This window comes from Callionymus lyra, chromosome 6 (assembly GCF_982586985.1).
Source record: "Callionymus lyra chromosome 6, fCalLyr1.hap1.1, whole genome shotgun sequence".
NCBI lineage: Eukaryota > Metazoa > Chordata > Actinopteri > Syngnathiformes > Callionymidae > Callionymus > Callionymus lyra.
In genome coordinates this window covers 288939-307500 of record NC_141823.1, presented here as the reverse complement: position 1 = coordinate 307500, position 18562 = coordinate 288939, and the positions used below count along the sequence as shown (strand labels likewise).

Sequence of the window (18562 nt, the reverse complement as noted above, 5' to 3'; positions counted from 1 at the left end):
ATATGACTATATAACTGTAACTGTATAACTTTACCTATATATGACTATATAACTGTAACTGTATAACTTTAACTATATATGACTATATAACTGTAACTGTATAACTTTAACTATATATGACTATATAACTGTAACTGTATAACTTTAACTATATATGACTATATAACTGTAACTGTATATCTTAAACTATATATGACTATATAACTGTAACTGTATAACTTTACCTATATATGACTATATAACTGTAACTATATAACTTTAACTATATATGACTATATAACTGTAACTGTATAACTTTACCTATATATGACTATATAACTGTAACTATATAACTTTACCTATATATGACTATATAACTGTAACTATATAACTTTAACTATATATGACTATATAACTGTAACTGTATAACTTTAACTATTTATGACTATATAACTGTAACTGTATAACTTTAACTATATATGACTATATAACTGTAACTGTATATCTTTAACTATATATGACTATATAACTGTAACTGTATAACTTTAACTATATATGACTATATAACTGTAACTATATATGACTATATAACTGTAACTGTATAACTTTAACTATATATGACTCTGTAACTGTATAACTTTAACTATATATGACTATATAACTGTAACTGTATAACTTTAGCTATATATGACTATATAACTGTAACTATATAACTTTACCTATATATGACTATATAGCTGTAACTGTATAACTTTAACTATATATGACTATATAACTGTAACTGTATAACTTTAAGTATATATGACTATATAACTGTAACTATATATGACTATATAACTGTAACTGTATAACTGTAACTATATATGACTATATAACTGTAACTATATATGACTATATAACTGTAACTGTATAACTTTAACTATATATGACTATATAACTGTAACTATATATGACTATATAACTGTAACTATATGACTTTACCTATATATGACTATATAACTGTAACTATATAACTTTAACTATATATGACTATATAACTGTAACTGTATAACTTTACCTATATATGACTATATAACTGTAACTATATATCTTTAACTATATATGACTATATAACTGTAACTGTATAACTTTAACTATATATGACTATATAACTGTAACTGTATAACTTTAACTATATATGACTATATAACTGTAACTGTATAACTTTACCTATATATGACTATATAACTGTAACTGTATAACTTTAACTATATATGACTATATAACTGTAACTGTATAACTTTAACTATATATGACTATATAACTGTAACTGTATAACTTTAACTATATATGACTATATAACTGTAACTGTATAACTTTACCTATATATGACTATATAACTGTAACTGTATAACTTTAACTATATATGACTATATAACTGTAACTGTATAACTTTACCTATATATGACTATATAACTGTAACTGTATAACTTTAACTATATATGACTATATAACTGTAACTGTATAACTTTAACTATATATGACTATATAACTTTAACTGTATAACTTTAACTATATATAATAATAATAATAATAATCTCTATTTATATAGCGCCTTTCTAGACCAGGGTCACAAAGCGCTTTGACAGCCATTCACACATACTGATATATGACTATATAACTCTAACTGTATAACTTTACCTATATATGACTATATAACTGTAAATATATAACTTTAACTATATATGACTATATAACTGTAACTGTATAACTTTAACTATATATGACAATATAACTGTAACTATATAACTTTAACTATATATGACTATATAACTGTAACTGTATAACTTTAACTATATATGACTATATAACTGTAACTGTATAACTTTAACTATATATGACTATATAACTGTAACTATATAACTTTACCTATATATGACTATATAACTGTAACTATATAACTTTAACTATATATGACTATATAACTGTAACTGTATAACTTTAACTATATATGACTATATAACTGTAACTGTATAACTTTAACTATATATGACTATATAACTGTAACTGTATAACTTTACCTATATATGACTATATAACTGTAACTGTATAACTTTAACTATATATGACTATATAACTGTAACTGTATAACTTTAACTATGTATGACTATATAACTGTAACTGTATAACTTTAACTATATATGACTATATAACTGTAACTGTATAACTTTAACTATATATGACTATATAACTGTAACTGTATAACTTTAACTATATATGACTATATAACTGTAACTGTATAACTTTAACTATGTATGACTATATAACTGTAACTGTATAACTTTAACTATATATGACTATATAACTGTAACTGTATAACTTTTACTATGTATGACTATATAACTGTAACTGTATAACTTTAACTATATATGACTATATAACTGTAACTGTATAACTTTAACTATGTATGACTATATAACTGTAACTGTATAACTTTAACTATATATGACTATATAACTGTAACTGTATAACTTTAACTATGTATGACTATATAACTGTAACTGTATAACTTTAACTATACATGACTATATAACTGTAACTGTATAACTTTAACTATATATGACTATATAACTGTAACTGTATAACTTTAACTACATCACTATACAAATATAACTTTAACTATACTATGACTATAAAACTATAACTTTAAAACTGTATAAATCCACAAATCGTAGAATAGGGTTGTATAGATAACCTGGGTTCCTACTTCATTGGTGCTCTGCCCTCTACAGACTGTTGCTATGGGTTACACCATGCACAGCGCTGGGATCAATGGACGCCCTTTGACCAAACACGGCCTTGAACAAACGTCTTACAACGCCAACAAAACAACAACAAAGACTCGTCACCTTTCGGCGAGTCAAGGGTCCGAGAGACAAGATCTCGCCGGCAGTCGAAGTCTCAAAGTTCCAAGCAAAAAAACGTTCAGCGGGAGGTTCTGATCAGAAAAGTGTCGAACCAGGAGTGGATGCTGATGCAGAAACAACCGAGGAGTGGACGCCAGATCCTGCATCCACCAGGGTCTGAAGAGAAACAACCTCAGCTAAGGAGCGAGAATATTAAATTGACCTGCCGCGTGAAAACATGCTTCATCTAAAGCCAACCAGTTCTAGCATATGATGAGAAACACACTGTTGACCTTTGTCATATACGGAGGGTTCTTTATTCACTTGAATCAAAGCTGCCGTGACGCTCTCGGGTGTCGTCCACTTACCTGAGGTCGTGCATCTTGACGGTCGATGGGATCCATCAGGCCAGACGGGAGGACCGTCTTCCATCGACGCCATCTACAGACCGTTACTGACAGACCTGATGACAGGTGAGGCTGCAGAAGAGGGTCTAGACCTGACCCACTGCACAAGGTTTCCACCGCTGACAGCTTCGCTCGGTGCTGGTTCTGGGACACGAGTTTGAAGGTAGTGGTCCTCCTAGAGTCTGAAGGTCCTTGTGTTCAAGCGGTCCTTGTGTTCAAACAAGCTGGGCTCGAGCGACACCTGATCCGCCTCAGTCCTCCACACACCTGAACATGACCACGTCAGGCAGCAGCAGATCATTCACTGAAGGACAAACACAGTCTTGACGTGTCACGCCATAGACACACATGTGGAATCCATTTACAAGTAGAATCTTGACGAGCACGTAACCTTTCGTCGATGCTGAGCGAGAAAACACTGCCATCTTGTGGGAGTTGAGGCCTTATATAGGGGCGTCCAACTGCCCCCTGCTGGGTGGCGAGAGCATTAACTTTTCTCAAGAAGTTCAAAGAGGAGCTCATAGCGACAGCCTGTGGAGGGCAGAGCACAAAATGAAGTAGAACTATAAATATATCACCTTAATTATTACTGTAGCAAACCAACTATTGTGTGTTTTTGTTCTTCTGTCAACCCTAGTGTGTGTAATCATCTCAGGCCATCAGCGTAAAAGTTAAACGTGACAATGACACTCAACGAGGAGACACAGGGACCTTCTACTCCTACAGCCGATCCTCAGTGGAGTTAGGGTTCACGACCTGCTGCCTCACAGTCATGACGTCTGGGGGCACTTTTGGAACCAGACTCCCAAGAAGATGAAGAACCTTCAGAAGTGGGATCCAGCCTGAGCGTGAGCAGAGATTCAACAACAACGAGATCAGGAACAGATCGTTACACGTCAGCTGAACTAGAGCAGGAGGACCGTCCGTCTGCTCCAAGGATTACAAGGACAAGTCATCACAAAACCAGCCTGATGTCCCAGAGTGGACAAGATCTCACTGACCGCCATGGTTTCCATGCTCCAGACAAAACTGCTGAGCAAGAAGCTACGATCAGACTTGTAGCAAAAAACTGCGACATCCGCAGAGTCGACAAGAATTCCCTGCGACCATCAAGAGAACCATGACTCACAAAGTGGACCTGCCAGGTCTCACACCAGTGTAAAAACAAGTCCTAGACAGGTCGGACTTCTCTAACCCACCGTCAGACAACAGTCGTGGTGACTGTAGGTGACACTGTGAGGAGGACGACGCCGTCTTTGTAGACGTCACGTTGATGGAACGCACAAAGCAGAACATGTGACAGTCGAGCAGAAGGTCTTAAAGTAGCGTAGACGTCCAGCAGGTCCAGCAGGTGGACAGAGACTCCAGCGAGCACATGGTCTCACACGACTGCTTCGCTGCTCCACGACCACAGGTATCGCAGCAGGTGCTGACCAAACGTTAAAAAACAGAGATTAGGATGAATTCAGGAACATCAGGCTCTGACCACGAAACCTATGAGGACGATCCACACCTTGTTCCTTTCTTCAAGTGAAGAAGAAACTCTGATCTTGAGTGAAACACGTGACGACGACAGATCAGACCAAAGACACTCTCTGGTGTCGCTCACTGACGTGTGGTCCTTCAACGCGACAGTAGAGACTCGACCAGGGCTGAACCAGCTCGGATCCATCGGACCGATGAGGGACCAGAAGTCGGTCCAGTGATGGTGGAAGAGGCTCTCGCTGAGGAGGAGGATCTCACAGATTCTCTAGTCACAATTGTTGACGAGATCATTGGTCGAATGACGTCCGTGCATCATCTAGGAGGTGTTGATGATTCCTAGAAATGAAGGTCTTGGTCCAGCTCACAGACCCAGATGCTCGAGGCGACCAGACTGCACTTGAGAGTCGAGAACATCTTTCTTGTCGACGGATTCTTTCCTGAATCTGCAGATCTTTCTGATCAGGGTCACGACCTGGTGTTCAATCTCTGCAGCGGAACTGCTCAATGTTCCGGAGGCTGAAGGTCGTGCTCAGATCAACAGTTGATGCTCAAGCATCTGGAGCTCGTGGCCGGTCTCGAACCCGCGGCCTCCACATCCATGTTTGCTCCGAGGCTCAGGTTAGTCCGGCAACAACCATCTGGAAGATCCTTCTCTGAAGATACAACCAGACACACTCGCATCCAAGACCAGGACCTTCCTGACCAGCAACCTTTGAGCTCAGGGAATAGAACCATCTTGAGGGAGGCCAGGCCTCATACAGGGCGAATGCCCCCTGCAGGGTGGAGGGTGCATTGATATCTCTCAGGTTACCATAGCAACAGCCTGTCGAGGGCAGAGCACCAATGAAGTATAACTTAATTATTAACTATCCATCAACTGACCACAAACCAACACTCGTACAATCACATACACACACATATGCAGACACAACATAGAGACACAAGTAGTGTGTTGTGAGTGTGCCTCAGGTCAGTTTTGGTGTGTGTATTGTGCATCTGTCATGAGTATGTGTCAGTTGTGTGTCTGACACATACTCATGTGTGTGTTCAGGCCGTTGCTGAGCAACATGATGACGTGCACGGAGCAGTCTCTGTACTACCGGCAGTGGACAGTACCAGGACCACAACACATGGACAGCAACAATCGCACTGAAGGCCGGAGCGACAACTTCCATCCACGCAGACTGTTGCTCAGTGGACCCCCTCAGGCGAGTGTGTAACGTGTTGTTGGTCACAGTGAGTTGTGTATGAGTTGTTCAGATGAATGATCATCACAAGACTGACATGAAACCACACAAATCATTTCCGTTACCTCAGAGGTTACAACAACTAGTGTTAGTGTTTGAGTGTGTATGTTTTTGTGTGAATTGTGAGTCCTCGGTGACATTGTGTTGTTGGTGTTAAGGTGGGAAAGACAGGGGCGTACCTGCACTTCCTTGGGATTCTGTCGCGAATGCTGATCAGACTGATGGAAGTGGACATTTACGACGAGGAGGAGATGAAGCGTGAGCAGAAGTCGTCACCTATGGCTGTGGGTCCAGAAGTTCTGATGGTTCCCTGCTCAGGTCCTGTCACAGCCCAGGTCCGGTTCGACCCGGCCAACCCGGCCTGGCCGGACGCAGACGTGATGAGGAGCACCACCTTCGACTACACCGTCCACGACCCCAAGTACGACGACATCAGCGCCGTCTTCTGCCCAGAGTTCAGACCCGGTCCTCGCGGTGAGTCAATCTTTTCAGTCCTGAATATATGTTTAAATCTTTGTTATTATTTAAGAAAAGATTTACAGACGAACATGTAGTTTGTGTTCAGATCAACATTTACGTGATCAATTGTTTCAAGTCTTCAACTTGGAGCTGCAGAAACTTTTCTCACATCAGGTTCATTTAAAGTCGAACATTGATCTACTTTGACCTTGACAAACATCCAAGGTTTGACCTTGAGATGTCACGTGTGTCTGACCTTCTGACCTCTGCAGCGACCTCTGCTCGTCACGAGGACGTGTTCCTCCGCAGACACACCACGAGGATCAAGCTGTCCAAGTACGCCGCATACAACACCTACCATCACTGCGAGCAGTGCCACGCCTACCTGGGCTTCAACCCCGGCTACCAGGTGAGTCACACCTGCCAGTCCTGAGCAAACCTCACACCCTGGTCTGCTGCTCAGATGTACGAGTCCTCGCTGCACACCTTCGCCTTCACTCACCTGCTGCTGGGAGAGGAGATCCAGCTCTACTTCATCATCCCGGAGTCAAAGAAGCATCATTTCAGCTTCAGCCAGTCAGGAGGACGTCTGGAGAGCCTGAGACTCCCTCTGACCTCTGACCAGGTGAGTCCCTCTGACCTCTGACCTCGGACGTATCATGGGCGATGATGGAGTCAGTAGAAAATCTTGTAACTTTTCTCCTCATAGAACTCAGACACCATCAAGACTCCGATCTTCACTCCGACCACCGGTCGTCACGAGCACGGCCTCTTCAACCTCTTCCACGCCATGGACGGAGCGTCGCACCTGCACATCTTGGTGGTCAAGGAGTATGAGGTGGCGGTCTACAAGAAGTACTGGCCCAACCACATCCTGCTGGTTCTGCCCACCGGTTTCAACGGCGCCGGCATCGGAGCCGCACACTTCCTCATTAAAGAACTGTCCTATAACAACCTGGAGCTGGAGCGAGGACGGCGGGCCGAGGGGGGCGGAGCCACCGCCGACGTCTGGCCCTTCGTCATCATCGCCGACGACTCATGCGTCATGTGGAACGCTGCGGACGAGGAGTCGGCAAGGTACTGAGGCTTCCTGGGTCTGTTGGGTCTGGTAGGTTTTCTGGGTTTTCTGGGGTCTGGTGTGGTCTGGTTGGTCTGGTGGGCCTTTGTAGGTCTGCTGGGTCTGGTGGGGTATGGTGGGTCTGGCGGGGTCTGGTGGGGTATGGTGAGGTCTGGTGGGTCTGGTGGAGTCTGGTGGGGTATTGTGGGGTATGGTGGCATATGGTGGGGTCTGGTGGGTTATGCTGGGTCTGGCGGGGTCTTGTGGAGTCTGGTGGGGTCTGCTAGGTATGGTGTGGTCTGGTTGGTCTGGTGGGGTTTTGTAGGTCTGCTGGGTCTGGTGGGGTCTGGTGGGGTCTGGTGGGTCTGGTGGAGTCTGTTGGGGTATGGTGGGGTCTGCTGGGTCTGCTGGGTTCTGGTAGGTCTTGTGGTTCTGGTGGGTCTGGTGGAGTCTGGTGGGGTATGGTGGAGTCTGGTGGGGTCTGCTGGGTCTGGTGTGGTCTGGTTAGTCTGGTGGGGTTTTGTAGGTCTGCTGGGTCTGGTGGGGTATGGTGGGTCTGGTGGAGTCTGTTGGGGTCTGGTGGATTATGGTGGGGTCTGGTTGGGCCTGCTGGGTCCGGTGGGTCTTGTGGGTCTGGTGGGGTCTGGTAGTTCTGATGTTCAATGACCCTGTTGACCCGGTTCTCTCTGTGGCTCAGCGGGGTGTCGGAGCGAGCCGTGTCTCTGAAGCAGATCCTGCAGCACATGGAAACCTACCCGGACTTGACACGCTACGGACTGTGTGGGCTCAGGAAGTGGAGCAGTCGTGGACTGGCAGGTAAAGTCCAGATCGACCCACGGATGCACGAACTTGACTTCACTAAGAATGATCCACAGGAGTCAAACAGGCCGACTCCTTCTCCAGAGGTCACCTCCACGACTTCCTCCTCCTCAACGTGGACCGCAGTCAGAACGTCCAGTACGACCAGAATCGCTTCACCTGTCACGACGTGGACTTCACTCTGCGGCTGCACAGCGCCGGACTGTTGGTGTGTCGCTTCAACCGCTTCAGCCTCATGAAGAAGCAGATTCCTATTGGAGGGTTCACGACCTTCATCATCAAGACCAAGGTCAGGGACATGAACACAGTGATGGTGATAGTGATGGTGATAGTAATGATGATAGTGATGATGATAGTGATGATGATAGTGATGGTGATAGTAATGATGATAGTGATGATGATAGTATTGATGATAGTGATGGTGATAGTAATGATGATAGTGATGATGATAGTAATGATGATAGTGATGATGATAGTAATGATGATAGTGATGATGATAGTGATGGTGATAATAATGATGATAGTGATGATGATAGTAATGATGATAGTAATGATGATAGTGATGATGATAGTGATGGTGATAGTAATGATGATAGTGATGATGATAGTAATGTTGATAGTAATGATGATAGTGATGATGATAGTAATGGTGATAGTAATGATAATAGTGATGATAATAGTGATGGTGATAGTGATGGTGATAGCAATGATGATAGTAATGATGATAGCGATGATGATATTAATGGTGATAGTAATGATGATAGTGATGATGATAGTAATGATGATAGTGATGATGATAGTAATGTTGATAGTAATGATGATAGTGATGATGATAGTGATGGTGATAGTGATGGTGATAGTAATGATGATAGTGATGATGATAGTAATGATGATAGTGATGATGATAGTGATGGTGATAGTAATGATGATAGTGATGATGATAGTAATGATGATAGTGATGATGATATTAATGGTGATAGTAATGATGATAGTGATGATGATAGTAATGATGATAGTAATAATGATAGTAATGATGATAGTGATGATGATAGTGATGATGATATTAATGGTGATAGTAATGATGATAGTGATGATGATAGTAATGATGATAGTGATGATGAAAGTAATGATGATAGTGATGATGATAGTAATGGTGATAGTAATGATAATAGTGATGATAATAGTGATGGTGATAGTGATGGTGATAGTAATGATGATAGTAATGATGATAGTGATGATGATATTAATGGTGATAGTAATGATGATAGTAATGATGATAGTGATGATGATAGTAATGATGATAGTGATGATGATAGTGATGGTGATAGTAATGATGATAGTGATGATGATAGTAATGATGATAGTAATGATGATAGTGATGATGATATTAATGGTGATAGTAATGATGATAGTGATGATGATAGTAATGATGATAGTGATGATGATATTAATGGTGATAGTAATGATGATAGTGATGATGATAGTAATGATGATAGTGATGATGATAGTAATGATGATAGTGATGATGATAGTAATGGTGATAGTAATGATAATAGTGATGATGGTAGTAATGTTGATAGTAATGATGATAGTGATGATGATAGTAATGGTGATAGTAATGATGATAGTGATGGTGATAGTAATGATGATAGTGATGATGATAGTAATGATGATAGTAATGATGATAGTGATGATGATAGTAATGATGATAGTGATGATGATATTAATGGTGATAGTAATGATGATAGTGATGATGATAGTAATGATGATAGTGATGATGATAGTAATGTTGATAGTAATGATGATAGTGATGATGATAGTAATGATGATAGTAATGATAATAGTGATGATAATAGTGATAGTGATGGTGATAGTAATGATGATAGTAATGATGATAGTGATGATGATATTAATGGTGATAGTAATGATGATAGTGATGATGATAGTGATGATGATAGTAATGATGATAGTGATGATGATAGTGATGGTGATAGTAATGATGATAGTGATGATGATAGTAATGATGATAGTGATGATGATATTAAGGGTGTTAGTAATGATGATAGTGATGATGATAGTAATGGTGATAGTAATGATAATAGTGATGATGATAGTAATGTTGATAGTGATGATGATATTAATGGTGTTAGTAATGATGATAGTGATGATGATAGTAATGGTGATAGTAATGATAATAGTGATGATGATAGTAATGTTGATAGTGATGATGATAGTAATGGTGATAGTAATGATAATAGTGATGATAATAGTGATGGTGATAGTGATGGTGATAGTGATGATGATAGTGATGGTGATAGTGATGGTGATAGTGATGATGATAGCAATGATGATAGTAATGATGATAGTGATGGTGATAGTAATGATGATAGTGATGATAATAGTAATGATGATAGTTATGGTTATAATGATGGTGATAGTAATGATGATAGTAATGATGATAGTGATGGTGATAGTGATGGAAATAGTGATGATGATAGTGATGATGATAGTAATGATGATAGTAATGATGACAGTCATGATGATAGTCATGATAATAGTAATGATGATAGTGATGGTGATAGTCATGATGACAGTCATGATGATAGTCATGATAATAGTAATGATGATAGTGATGGTGATAGTAATGATAATAGTGATGATAATAGTGATGGTGATAGTGATGGTGATAGTGATGGTGATATCAATGATGATAGTAATGATGATAGTGATGATGATATTAATGGTGATAGTAATGATGATAGTGATGATGATAGTAATGTTGATAGTAATGATGATAGTGATGATGATAGTAATGGTGATAGTAATGATAATAGTGATGATGATAGTAATGTTGATAGTAATGATGATAGTGATGATGATAGTAATGGTGATAGTAATGATAATAGTGATGATAATAGTGATGTGATAGTGATGGTGATAGTGATGGTGATAGTGATGATGATAGCAATGATGATAGTAATGATGATAGTGATGGTGATAGTAATGATGATAGTGATGATAATAGTAATGATGATAGTTATGGTTATAATGATGGTGATAGTAATGATGATAGTAATGATGATAGTAATGATGATAGTGATGATGATAGTGATGGAAATAGTGATGATGATAGTGATGATGAAAGTAATGATGATAGTAATGATGACAGTCATGATGATAGTCATGATAATAGTAATGATGATAGTGATGGTGATAGTCATGATGACAGTCATGATGATAGTCATGATAATAGTAATGATGATAGTGATGGTGATAGTAATGATAATAGTGATGATAATAGTGATGGTGATAGTGATGGTGATAGCAATGATGATAGTAATGATGATAGTGATGATGATATTAATGGTGATAGTAATGATGATAGTGATGATGATAGTAATGATGATAGTGATGATGATAGTAATGTTGATAGTAATGATGATAGTGATGATGATAGTAATGGTGATAGTAATGATAATAGTGATGATAATAGTGATGGTGATAGTGATGGTGATGGTGATAGTGATGATGATAGTGATGGTGATAGTGATGATGATAGTGATGGTGATAGTGATGGTGATAGTGATGGTGATAGTGATGGTGATAGTAATGATGATAGTAATGGTGATAGTAATGATAATAGTGATGATAATAGTGATGGTGATAGTGATGGTGATAGTGATGGTGATAGTGATGGTGATAGTGATGATGATAGTGATGGTGATAGTAATGGTGATAGTAATGGTGATAGTAATGATAATAGTGATGATAATAGTGATGGTGATAGTAATGGTGATAGTAATGGTGATAGTAATGATAATAGTGATGATGATAGTGATGGTGATAGTGATGGTGATAGTGATGATGATAGTGATGATGATAGTAATGATGACAGTCATGATGATAGTCATGATAATAGTAATGATGATAGTGATGGTGATAGTCATGATGACAGTCATGATGATAGTCATGATAATAGTAATGATGATAGTGATGGTGATAGTAATGATGATAGTGATGATGACAGTCATGATGATAGTCATGATAATAGTAATGATGATAGTGATGATGATAGTAATGATGATAGTAATGATGACAGTCATGATGATAGTCATGATAATAGTAATGATGATAGTGATGATGATAGTAATGATGATAGTAATGATGACAGTCATGATGATAGTCATGATAATAGTAATGATGATAGTGATGATGATAGTAATGATGATAGTAATGATGACAGTCATGATGATAGTCATGATAATAGTAATGATGATAGTAATGATGATAGTAATGATGATAGTCATGATGACAGTCATGATGATAGTCATGATAATAGTAATGATGATAGTGATGGTGATAGTAATGATGACAGTCATGATGATAGTCATGATAATAGTAATGATAAGAATAATTATGTTAAGAATAATGATGATAGTGATGATGAAAGTCATGATGATAGTCATGATAATAGTAATGATGATAGTTATGGTTATAATGATGGTGATAGTAATGATGATAGTAATGATGATAGTAATGATAATAGTAATGATGATAGTGATGGTGATAGTAATGATGACAGTCATGATGATAGTCATGATAATAGTAATGATAAGAATAATTATGTTAAGAATAATGATGATAGTGATGATGAAAGTCATGATGATAGTCATGATAATAGTAATGATGATAGTTATGGTTATAATGATGGTGATAGTAATGATGATAGTAATGATGATAGTCATGATAATAGTAATGATGATAGTGATGGTGATAGTAATGATGACAGTCATGATGATAGTCATGATGACAGTCATGATGATAGTCATGATGATAGTAATGATAAGAATAATTATGTTAAGAATAATGATGATCATAACAAAAAAATCATTAAAATAATAACATACTTTAAATAATAATAATTGTTGTTTTAATCGATAACATTCTTGTTGACATTCATGTGACCTTCAGGTGACGGACGTGCCGACCTCGGTGGGACCCCCACAGTATGTCTGCGCCCCTGACAGCAAACACCTGTTCTTGGCCACGCCCCCTCAACTGCTCCTGGAGAAATACCTGCAACACACAAGTTACAAACTGTTCCCACTCAGTACCAACAACTACACACAACCTGTCCTGTCTGTGGACTGTTACCTCAACCTGGGCCCAGAGGTACACAACACACAAACACACTCACATATAAACACACACAACACACAAACACACTCACATATAAACACACACAACACACAAACACACTCACATATAAACACACACAAACACACTCACATATAAACACACACAACACACAAACACACTCACATATAAACACACACAACACACAAACACACTCACATATAAACACACACAAACACACTCACATATAAACACACACAACACACAAACACACTCACATATAAACACACACAAACACACTCACATATAAACACACACAAACACACTCACATATAAACACACACAACACACAAACACACTCACATATAAACACAGACAAACACACTCACATATAAACACACACAAACACACACATATAAACACACACAACACACAAACACACTCACATATAAACACACACAAACACACTCACATATAAACACACACAAACACACTCACATAAACACACACAAACACACTCACATATAAACACACATACAGTATAAACAAACACAAACACACTCACACTCACATATAAACACACACAAACACACTCACATATAAACACACACAAACACACTCACATATAAACACACACAAAAACACACACAAACACACTCACATATAAACACAAGGGGCGTCATAGCTCAGATGAGTGGTTGCCTGCAGTCCAAAAGGTTGCAGGTTCAATCCCAGCTCCAGACAAGCTTGTGTCGTTGTGTCCCTGAAGACACTGATTGCTCCTGATGGTGAACTTGAAAGTGTGCAGGTGTGCAGGTGTGCAGGTGTGCAGGTGTGTAGGTGTGCAGGTGTACAGGTGTACAGCCTACAGCCTACTCCCATCAGTGTGTGAATGGTTGAATTTCCCATCGCGGGACTAATAAGGGATTCTAAAAAACAAAACAAAAAAAAACACATTCACATGTAAACAAACACAACACACAAACACACTCACATATAAACACACTCACATATAAACACACACAAACACACTCACATATAAACACACCCAACACACAAACAAACTCACATATAAACACACCCAACACACTCACATATAAACACACCCAACACACAAACACACTCACATATAAACACACACAAACACACTCACATATAAACACACACAAACACACTCACATATAAACACACACAACACACAAACACACTCACATATAAACACACTCAAACACACTCACATATAAACACACCAAACACACTCACATATAAACACACATACAGTATAAACACACACAACACACAAACACACTCACATATAAACACACATACAGTATAAACACACACAAACACACTCACATATAAACACACATACAGTATAAACACACACAGCACACAAACACACTCACATATAAACACACATACAGTATAAACACACACAAACACACTCACATATAAACACACATACAGTATAAACACACACTCACATATAAACACACATACAGTATAAACACACACAACACACATACACAAATATACAAATACATACATATACAAACATATACACACACAATAGACACGTAAAAACTTGTGTGCGTTATTGTGTTCCTGCAGGTGTCGTTGTGTTTCGTGAGCTCCAGGCCTCACTCGGTCAACATCAATACAAGTCACATGACCTTCTCTGGACTCCTGCTGTGTTTCCCAGACTCCTTTGTGACGCCCTGTTTCCTCAAGAGCTTCTCCTTCATGCAAGGTACTCAACTGTGACCTTCAACTGTGACCTTCAACTGTGACCTTCAACTGTGACCCGCAACTGTGACCCTCAACTGTGACCTTCAACTGTGACCTGCAACTGTGACCCGCAACTGTGACCCTCAACTGTGACCTTCAACTGTGACCTGCAACTGTGACCTTCAACTGTGACCTTCAACTGTGACCCGCAACTGTGACCCTCAACTGTGACCTGCAACTGTGATCCTCAACTGTCACCCTCAACTGTGACCCTCAACTGTGACCTTCAACTGTGACCCTCAACTGTGACCCTCAACTGTGACCCTCAACTGTGACCTTCAACAGTGACCCTCAACTGTGACCCTCAACTGTCACCTGCAACTCTGACCCTCACCTCTGACCCGCAGGAGCGACCCTGTGTGTGATCAGCTCAGACCGAAGTTCTCTGAGGCAGACGCTGGTCCGGCTGGAGCTCGAGGACAAATGGAGGTTCAGGCTCAGCGACGAGTTTCAAACGGCCAACGCCAAAGAAGACCGACCGCTCTTCTTCCTGACGGGGAAACACATCTGACTGTGCCTCGCTCAGCTGCTCTGGACCACACTTCAGTTGTGTTGCACACTTTGTGTTAGTGTGGTGGACACACAACACACAACACACGACTCTCGCCTGTCGATGAATGTTCTGCACTGATGTGTCTTTTTATACCTGTATATAAGTATACAATAATACTGTAAATATTGTTGATGTCTTTGTGTGTAACACACACATGAACACACAAAAACAAATACACACACATATGCATGGTTCAGCTCCATGAGTGAGATGTTGATCAACTCTTGTGTTCAATAAATATTCTTTCAAACACACAGTTGTGTGTCTGTAACTTGTTGTCGTGTACGACACACAAAAATACGGATGAACTACCTTTAGCAGTTTATGAATGAAAGACAAACGAATCTAAGATGAGAGAATGATGGAGAGAATGATGAGAGAATGATGAGAGAATAATGGAGAGAATGATGAGAGAATGATGGAGAGAATGATGAGAGAATGATGGAGAGAATGATGAGAGAATGATGAGAGAATAATGGAGAGAATGATGAGAGAATGATGGAGAGAATGATGAGAGAATGATGAGAGAATGATGGAGAGAATGATGAGAGAATGATGAGAGAATGATGGAGAGAATGATGAGAGAATGATGAGAGAATAATGGAGAGAATGATGAGAGAATGATGGAGAGAATGATGAGAGAATAATGGAGAGAATGATGAGAGAATGATGGAGAGAATGATGAGAGAATGATGAGCTCGACCTCGACCTCTGGTCCTTCATGACAAACTTTCATCAGTGATGCTGAGGATCATCGTCCACAGCTTCTGGTCTAGATGTTCTGCAGTGGCTTCAAGGACTCGATCCAGATCCTCATCAAACTGGAGCCACTTTGAACTTAATTAAGTTCGAAAGTAATTTAGATTCATTAGAAATACTTCATTTTAATAGTTTATAAAAATATTTTATATATTATACTCTCTTTCCTTGTTGGCAGCAGCACTTGACACGCCACATACACACATACATATACATACATATACACACATATACACACATATACACACATATACACACATACATATACACACATATACACACATACATGTACACGCATATACACACATATACACACATACATATACACACATATACATATACACACATATACATAGTAAGTATGTAAGTAAGTAATATTTATTTATATAGCGCTTTTCGAGACCAGGGTCACAAAGCGCTTAAACAATCAAAACAATACTCAAAAAAGTACATACTTTAAAGATCAAGATAATACTGAGAACAACACAGGAGTTCCAGAAATTCAAGGAAAAGCCTGAACAAATAAAAACGTCTTAAGATGTTTCTTAAAGGAGTCAGTAGATCATCAAACACAGATGTTTCTTGAAGGAGTCAGTAGATCATCAAACACAGATGTTTCTTGAAGGAGTCAGTAGATCATCAAACACACATGTTTCTTGAAGGAGTCAGTAGATCATCAAACACACATGTTTCTTGAAGGAGTCAGTAGATCATCAAACACAGATGTTTCTTGAAGGAGTCAGTAGATCATCAAACACAGATGTTTCTTGAAGGAGTCAGTAGATCATCAAACACAGATGTTTCTTGAAGGAGTCAGTAGATCATCAAACACAGATGTTTCTTGAAGGAGTCAGTAGATCATCAAACACAGATGTTTCTTGAAGGAGTCAGTAGATCATCAAACACACATGTTTCTTGAAGGAGTCAGTAGATCATCAAACACACATGTTTCTTGAAGGAGTCAGTAGATCATCAAACACACAGATGTTTCTTAAAGGAGTCAGTAGATCATCAAACACACATGTTTCTTGAAGGAGTCAGTAGATCATCAAACACACATGTTTCTTGAAGGAGTCAGTAGATCATCAAACACACAGATGTTTCTTAAAGGAGTCAGTAGATCATCAAACACACATGTTTCTTGAAGGAGTCAGTAGATCATCAAACACACATGTTTCTTGAAGGAGTCAGTAGATCATCAAACACACATGTTTCTTGAAGGAGTCAGTAGATCATCAAACACAGATGTTTCTTGAAGGAGTCAGTAGATCATCAAACACAGATGTTTCTTGAAGGAGTCAGTAGATCATCAAACACACATGTTTCTTGAAGGAGTCAGTAGATCATCAAACACACATGTTTCTTGAAGGAGTCAGTAGATCATCAAACACAGATGTTTCTTGAAGGAGTCAGTAGATCATCAAACACAGATGTTTCTTGAAGGAGTCAGTAGATCATCAAACACAGATGTTTCTTGAAGGAGTCAGTAGATCATCAAACACAGATGTTTCTTGAAGGAGTCAGTAGATCATCAAACACAGATGTTTCTTAAAGGAGTCAGTAGATCATCAAACACAGATGTTTCTTGAAGGAGTCAGTAGATCATCAAACACAGATGTTTCTTGAAGGAGTCAGTAGATCATCAAACACAGATGTTTCTTGAAGGAGTCAGTAGATCATCAAACACAGATGTTTCTTGAAGGAGTCAGTAGATCATCAAACACAGATGTTTCTTGAAGGAGTCAGTAGATCATCAAACACAGATGTTTCTTGAAGGAGTCAGTAGATCATCAAACACAGATGTTTCTTGAAGGAGTCAGTAGATCATCAAACACAGATGTTTCTTGAAGGAGTCAGTAGATCATCAAACACAGATGTTTCTTGAAGGAGTCAGTAGATCATCAAACACAGATGTTTCTTGAAGGAGTCAGTAGATCATCAAACACAGATGTTTCTTAAAGGAGTCAGTAGATCATCAAACACAGATG

The 18562-nt window shown here is 38.9% G+C and overlaps 1 protein-coding gene across 1 annotated transcript in view; it reads left to right on the top strand.

Moving 5' to 3' along the window:
• The window catches only part of greb1 (growth regulating estrogen receptor binding 1), a 46575-nt gene extending 30596 nt beyond the window's left edge, over nt 1-15979 (top strand). The window contains 11 exon segments of the mRNA XM_087793103.1: nt 5808-5964; nt 6162-6261; nt 6322-6477; nt 6735-6871; nt 6926-7087; nt 7172-7539; nt 8217-8335; nt 8395-8627; nt 13310-13510; nt 15086-15224; nt 15610-15979. Of these exon segments, the coding sequence (XP_087649229.1) occupies nt 5808-5964; nt 6162-6261; nt 6322-6477; nt 6735-6871; nt 6926-7087; nt 7172-7539; nt 8217-8335; nt 8395-8627; nt 13310-13510; nt 15086-15224; nt 15610-15773 (1936 nt within the window). The 3' untranslated portion in view covers nt 15774-15979.
• The last annotated feature ends 2583 nt before the right edge of the window (nt 15980-18562 follow it).